The sequence below is a fragment of the Equus quagga genome, chromosome 3, assembly GCF_021613505.1.
Source record: "Equus quagga isolate Etosha38 chromosome 3, UCLA_HA_Equagga_1.0, whole genome shotgun sequence".
Lineage (NCBI taxonomy): Eukaryota > Metazoa > Chordata > Mammalia > Perissodactyla > Equidae > Equus > Equus quagga.
Genome location: NC_060269.1, coordinates 15,191,401 through 15,199,062, shown reverse-complemented (window position 1 = coordinate 15,199,062; position 7,662 = coordinate 15,191,401). Strand labels below are relative to the sequence as shown.

Here is a 7,662-nt window from a genome sequence, read left to right as displayed (position 1 = left end):
CCCCCACACAGGAAAATGCGTGGGCCTGAATTTTTCCATTCTGGAAGGGTAAAGGCCTGAGCTGATGATGCTGGGATGAGACACTGAGTCTTTAGAGAAGCGAAACAAGTATAATAAAGTTGACACACAGACCACTAAGTAGCCTTTCCCTTAGAACTAATGCTAAATTTGTGGTTTTGATCTGAAAGGTACAGAGAGACATTCTGCATTTTTTAGTAATAGAAACATTATAATCTTTTGTCTGTAATCTCTCTCATCTTTTCTAAAAGAAAAGATCATTTTTCTTTAATCTGACTTTTTCTTCATTTTTTTTCATCTGAGGAGATATAGAGCTTATTTTTTAATTTTACAAAGATGTTTTATAATCTTCAAAATAAGGCCTTGCACATAAACAGTTTTGAACCATTTTTCTCTGTTCTTTGCAAGTACAATTAAGTGTTCTTTAGAATGCTTAAACCTTCCTGCCTACCCACCCTCCCTCTAGTCCTAAATTTATGTAACTACAGTTTAACCATGTTTTCGAAATCCAGTTTAAAGTCATATTTCTTCTTCAAAATTCTTTATATCCACTTCTCTTGAGGCAGCAATTGTCTTTTACCTAGGATTACAATTGTCTATGTGCACGTTTTCCCTGTTACACATCAAGTTCTTTGAGAAAGAATACAGATGGTAAGAGAGTGGACTTTGATGTTAGAATATTCTGGTTTCAAATCCTTGTTCTGCTCCTTACTGTCAGTAAGGGCTGAATGACCTAAAACAAACTACTTCTCTGAGCTTCAGTTTTCTAAACTGCAAAATGGAACCATCATTTAACAGGTTTCTTGTTAGGCTTAAATTAGACTGTGTGCCTGCACACTGTTCTTTTTTCTCTCTTTCTACATACCTGAGGGCATCATAGGTGCTAGATAAATATCTGTTTAGAGACTAGATAAGAAATGAATAAGGTAGTAAAAATGGAGGAGTTACAAGCAATCTCATTGATAAAGGATTTCCTCAATTCTCTCCAGGTTAAATTAGAAGTATATAGTTATACCATCATCCAGGCAGTTTGTGCATTATACTGAGGACAAATTAACATACATCCTAAATATCCTACCTAGTCTACCTACTAGAAAAATACTCATCTGATCTTACTTCATAACTCCTATTGTTACACTCACAGTGTCCCAGGTGCTTTAGAGGATAAATCTAAATTTCCTAAAGAGATGAAAACTAGAAACTTATGGATTGGTTTACATAAAGCCCATATAAAGTCTATTATAAAACTAGCAAGAGTGCCCTTGGGTACAAATCCTTTTCTGAGTGTTTGTTTGTTAAACAATCATACCCTTAAAAAAAAAAAAAAAAGGACAACAGACAGTAAGATATTTAAATACAAGAAACATGTTAAAATTAAAACAGCATAAAACAGTACCTCAAGTTCAATGAGCATTTTATGTATTCTAATCTTAATATTTCTCCAGCTGATTGTGTAAGAAGTAATCTGTCATGTTATATGCATTAGCTCAGTCATTGTGTAGATAAAAGTTAAAACCATCCTGAAACAGGAAACCAATATTCTTCCTGTTCAATCAACAAATCTAAACATTTATTCTTTTCAACTATTTATTCTTGCTCTTGTCCACCACAACATGGTGCTCCACATGTTCAGCATAGTTTTATGACAAAGAGAAAATTTTCATGAGGCACTTTTGTATCCCCACCCCCTTAAAGAAAGAGGGAGGAAAAACTGTTTCATACAGAAGGCGTTAGTTGTATGAATTAGAACTGCCACCTAAGTGTGGGCTAATGTAACCAAGAGGGATTTCACCTACATCCATTCAGTCAGTTTATGGGGGTTTAAAGAAATTCCAAAGAGTCATCAGAAGAGGAAAAATAAAGGTAATGCTTTTTGCCACACAGGTAGAATCTTTGAAAATATGTGTAATATGTAAAACATTTTGACACCCCCATAATATTTTTCCAGAATTAACAGTATAAATTGCTTCTCTTGTTCAAGAGCTTCATATCAGCCTCTCTAATCACTACTCAGAGTAACCTCAACTCCTGCCACAATGTACAAGATGCAACTCTTGGCTTGCATCGCACTAACTCTTGCAGTCCTTGCAAACAGTGCACCTACTTCAAGCTCTAAGAGGGAAACACAGCAACAACTGAAGCAATTACAGATGGATTTAAAGTTGCTTTTGGAAGGAGTTAATGTGAGTATATTTCCTTTCTTACTAAAATTATTACATTTAATTTTTCTAGCTGGAGTTCCTTTTTTAATAACAATCTGTTATACTTTCTCAGAATAACAAGAATCCCAAACTCTCCAAGATGCTCACATTTAAAATTAACATGCCCAAGAAGGTAAGTACAATTTTCTATGTTCACTTTATATTTTAATGAAATTCAAAGTAATATACAAATTTGCACACTGATTGGATTAATAGCACCTCATCTGAGGAAAAGAATAAGTAACTTAAATACTTTTAAAAAAAGTCTAAGTTTGATAATGGGCCTTCTGTAAATGGCTTGGCCTATATTTTTTTATATGTATTTGTGTTTTGGCGGGCAAGGACTGGGAAGAAAAGAATAATAACATTCTTACTTTATTGCTTAGGCTGTTTTAAAAGATTATGTTGACTTACTGTTTTATTTAAACATGCAAAACTCTAGATATTTGATTGTATCATTTTAGCATGCTAATGATCAAAATTCATTTCAGAGGAGGCCACTTTTAAAAATCCTTCATTGTTTGGGAAAGATTCTGAAGGGTCTATCTTTGAGAGGCAGCATAGCTGTAATCAATAGCACAGACTCTGGGTCCAGATTATCTGAACTGAAATCCCAGGTCAGCCGTGTCCTAGCTTTTGTGACCTTGGGCAAGTTACCTACTCTCTGTGACTAAGTTTCTCACCTACTTATGTGAATTCTAATTGTATGTACTTCATATAGTTTTGTGAGGATTAATGAGTAGATGTAAAGAACTCAGAACAGTGTCTGGCATATGGTAAACACTATACAAGCATTAGCTACTACTAGTAGTAGTAAAGATAAAATTCTCTCTGGGGAGTATAAAATTCTTGACTTAAACATCTTTTATGTCAGTAGACCCAGAGACTTACGATTCTATGTGACTTATTTTCCAAGATTAAAATCTTCATCGTTTTCAAATTCAGATAGTTAGGTAAGCATCAATCACCTAAGCTCCTAGAGCGACGCTAGGAGTATAGTTTCCTAGCACTTGTGCAGGTCAGCAGAGATCGGGCAAAACTGTGGTGCCAGAAAGACCTTGTCCCAGGGTAAATCCAAGCCCAGAAAAAAATGGGACTTAAGGATTATAGATGCAATCCCATTGATCCACTTCTCATTAATTCAAGGAAATTATGCTTTACACTACTCTTCTGAAAGATGAAAATAGCTTAGAGATGCTCCTCCAGCTTAATCAGACACACAACTCTTATCTCCTACAACATAATGACATTAGACTCTTTTCTGAAGGAAATAGCTCCAAATTGCTCATACCAAAAATGTAAGCCTTGAACTTGCAGACCTTGTAGTAGCAAGTTGAAAGGGCAGTAGATAGAAATGTCAGAAGATATGAGCAGTGTAGTCCTACCTCTCCCTCTATAGATTGTTAGAAAGATAACATGAGATCATGTGTATAATTTAGAGGGTGGTGGAATTCTTTGAAATCTCACAGTTTCTAAATGACAACTCAAAATCTATTTGAAACCAAAAGTAATGTGATAAATTTCATTCATTTGTTCATTTTATCACCATTCTGTTTGCAAAAGATTTTAGAAAGATATAAAAACATTTAATTCAAAGGATGCTATGTTAATGCTATGAAAAAAAAAGAATTGAAATCTAATTCTGGATCCACTTAGTCATGCGGCCTTGGGAAAGACACTTAAATTCTGAGATTTAGTTTCCTTATTTGTAAAATGGAGATGATAATACTGCACTGCCTATCTCAAAATGTGGCTGTGACACTTAAGTGGGCTTATTTAGGAAAAAACACTTTGAAATTATAACGTACCATAAAAGTATGAAATACTATCATTATATATAGGAGAGTATGTATGTGTATGTCTAATTTGGGAAGCCCATCCAAAAATTCTTCAAATATTGTAAACTTTTATTTGGTTGGAACAAATAATTTTTTTAAATGCACCTTAATGTACTTATTACAGAAAAGTAAAAAATTTACAGTTATATGTGATTTTCTAAATTGAGAGTCATTACTATACAGTTAAAATTGCCTAATGTATCAAACTTTGGTACTGTGACAGATGGCATCCAAGATCTCCTTCTTTCCCTAACATTGTGATTAACCCTTTGATTATGAAATATTAGAATCATAGAATGTCAACCTCTACTTCCACATTCTGACTACTCTGGGTCTAATGATTTGTATACAGATTGGAAAAGAACTCAGCCTGTATCTGTGATTTGTAAACTATACTGGTCCACCTTTACAGTAATGCTGAGAACAGGGAGAATGGTAAAAACTATATACTGCCACTCAATAAAAATAGATTGGAGATTAATTTCTGATTCTGACTTTTAGTCAGAGAAAACTCACCTGATGATAATTATTATTATTCAAGGCCACAGAATTGAAACATCTTCAGTGTCTAGAAGAAGAACTCAAACCTCTGGAGGAAATGCTAAAAAACTTTCTCTCGAAAGATATCAAGGAATTAATGAGCAATATCAATGTAACAGTTCTGGGACTAAAGGTAAGGCATTACTTTATTTGCTCTCTTGGAAATAAAATAAATGGAAGGGCATTTTAAAGTGGTATAACATTTTTGGTATGTGTGAAGTACTTGTGTATTTTAAGTCCACTGTGAACATGAATTATTTTCATGTTAGATCATACATTGTGGAGCTAGGAAGCGCAAGCCAGAGAGCTTCCATCTACCATCCACATAGGGACAAGCCTCCACCCCTGCGCTCTGACACCCCTCACATTAACACAAAACTGGGAGAAGGCACTGAATTGAATTTCACAGAAAGCAGACAGATTTTATTATGTATTTTTAAATTCCTTCAGATCATTTACCAGAATAACTAATACTGATTGTGTGAAAAGCTTTTTAAATGGGGTTTCCCTATCATTTAGTGGAAGGATTAAGAGATTTGTCTTAAACAGCAACCATTAAAATAGCTGATGGACAAATAATTAACTCTTTATTTAGAGGTAATACTTTCAGGACCTTAAGAATTTTTAAATGCACAGGAAGCATGAAATGTACAAGGGACTCAGATGACATGAAAGAGGTTCATAGCTCTCCTTTCTCATCCCATCTGCCAAAGGACAAAATTCATGAATTAACAGTTATCCTAAATAAACAGAGCAATTTTAATTACAGTAGTAGAACCAAGTTTCTAAAAGTATGTAACTCTGGATCTTTCCAAGTAAGAATCACTTTATTAGTAGACTGTTTCTTTCCATTTAATTTTTTAAAAAATACATTGAGATTAATGTCATTTAGACATTGATTGACTCAGTTTCTCATTTACGTCAAGAGGTTTGCTCTAAAATTTTTAACATCAGAAAACTCACTCTAAAACTCCTGATGCAAAATTGAGATAAAATTATGTGAAAATCATTTTTAAAAGTAAAACTCCTCCCAAGAAATTACAATATTTAAATAATTACATGTTAGAGGATATATAACACTGCAACAGTTTATTTAAAGGAAATACTTTGTCTCATTTTGTCTGTCTTTCCAGGATAGGATACTTCAAATTCGAAAAAGCACTCTCTTTTATTTGCATATCAAAATATTTTCTCCTTAGCTTGTCAGCTAGAGGCTGAGTTGAAATAGTCCCTTTCTGCAGAGAAGGTTAATTTCTACACAGTCAGTCCACAGGACAACATTTCTAATGTTTACACTTTTAAAAGTTGGGAAACTCACTTGCATTGATAGTGAGTTGAGGGAGGGGGGATGAGTATTTATGAAAATGTTCTTCACACAAACTTCCCCCAAACAAAAGCCTCTTCTAACTTACTCAGGGTTGGTTCTGCCTTGCTTTGGAGAAAATATGAGGAGATTTACTCAAGTAGAATAATGAGTAGAATAACCTTAATCAAGGTTTAAAAAAGAAGGAAGTCTAATGTTCATATCACTGTATACATGTAACCTACAGATAGATATACAGATATATACACAGAGGAAGTCAAACAAGTTTATTTTGCATGCAATGAAGTATTTGTCCAGAACTGTTTTTATTTCAAATGTTTACTTGTACACAACTCAGGAAAAAAATCTTGTGTTCACTGAGATTGCAGAATTAACAAATGAGAATGATAGTAAAATACTGTAGAAAATGTAATTTTGGCACATTTTGATCATTTCAAGAAAATGTGAATAATTAATATGTTTAATACACTTGAAAATAAAGGCCATAAGCCTGTAAGACTTCAATTGAGAATTATATAAGGTAAACTACTCTGAACTAAAAAAAAAATTAAAATTTTTGTTTTATAGGGGTCTGAAACAAGATTCACATGTGAATATGATGATGAGACAGGAACAATTGTAGAATTTCTGAACAAATGGATTACCTTTTGTCAAAGCATCTTCTCAACAATGACTTGATAATTAAGTGTTTCCCATTTAAAATGTATCAGGTTTTTTATTTATTTAAATATTTAAAATTTATATTTATTTTTTGATTTTATGGTTTGCTACCTTTTGTAACTGTTAGTCTTCGGATGATAAATATGGATCTTTTAAGATTCTTTTTTGTAAGCCCTAGGGGCTCTAAAAAACTTGCTTATTTATCCCATAAAAGTATTTATTTTTATATTGAATTGTTAAACATAATGTCTATGTAGATCAGTTAATAAAATTATTTAATAAAGTTGATGAATAAAAACAAGCCCAGATATTTGTTATTTGGGGAACAGCACACAGTAAGCACTAAAATATTTCTGAATTACTCATGTGAACTCATAAGATAGTTAAAATGCTTACAAAAGTCTCTCTTCTGGGGGCTGGTCCAGTGGCATAGTGGTTAAGTTCATGGGTTCAGATTCTGGGCACAAACCTACACACCACTCACCAAGCCATGTTGTGGCAGCACCCTACATACAAAATAAAGGAAGACTGACATGGATGTTAGCTCAGGCACAATCTTAAGCAAAAAGAGGAAGACCGGCAACAGTTGTTAGCTCAGGGACAATCTTCCTCACCAAAACAAAAACAGAAAGAAAAGTCTCTCTTTCCCTGGAGAGGTATATGGAATAGGAGAATGGCCTTCTCAAAGCTCTTGCTTTCTCCTTTCACAAGCTGATCAGATCCTTAGTTCTAGTCTGATAAAACTCTCATCAAATGATATTTTCCTTGTCCAGGTCATGCCTTAAATTTAAGATGCCAAACACGTTCTTGAAACTCTTCATATAATTGGTCTGTCTCTCTATCCATTCTCTTACATCTTGCTCTCTGCCCTCAGGAGGCTCATCTTTATGACCTTATCAAAGGCCTCCCCTGCCCTCTGGCTTTCCTGCCACTGGGGAGTGCTGGTAGGAGGTCTGAGGGACAGAAGAGATTCCCTTGACTCTTTCTCTGTGGAGTAGTCTCTGAACAGCTGTGCCTCTCCACCAAAGAAGCCAGCTTCTTCTCTCAAGGTGACTGACTCTCTTGCGACTTTTTCCTTCTG

The 7,662-nt window shown here is 34.2% G+C and overlaps 1 protein-coding gene across 1 annotated transcript; it reads left to right on the top strand.

The window, feature by feature from the left end:
• Positions 1-2,046: 2,046 nt before the first annotated feature.
• On the top strand, positions 2,047-6,599 carry IL2 (interleukin 2). Its single transcript, XM_046655634.1, has 4 exons — positions 2,047-2,201; positions 2,293-2,352; positions 4,599-4,730; positions 6,489-6,599. The coding sequence occupies exons 1-4, from the start codon at positions 2,055-2,057 to the stop codon at positions 6,597-6,599; spliced, it is 450 nt and encodes a 149-aa protein (XP_046511590.1). The 5' UTR covers positions 2,047-2,054.
• The last annotated feature ends 1,063 nt before the right edge of the window (positions 6,600-7,662 follow it).

Bases quoted from the DNA above. Each gene is read 5' to 3' on its own strand.
- IL2 (XM_046655634.1), top strand. From the start codon at position 2,055: ATGTACAAGATGCAACTCTTGGCTTGCATCGCACTAACTCTTGCAGTC. The intron at 2,202-2,292 runs GTGAGTATATTT...ATACTTTCTCAG, and splicing joins TGCTTTTGGAAGGAGTTAAT to AATAACAAGAATCCCAAACT. The intron at 4,731-6,488 runs GTAAGGCATTAC...TTTGTTTTATAG, and splicing joins TAACAGTTCTGGGACTAAAG to GGGTCTGAAACAAGATTCAC.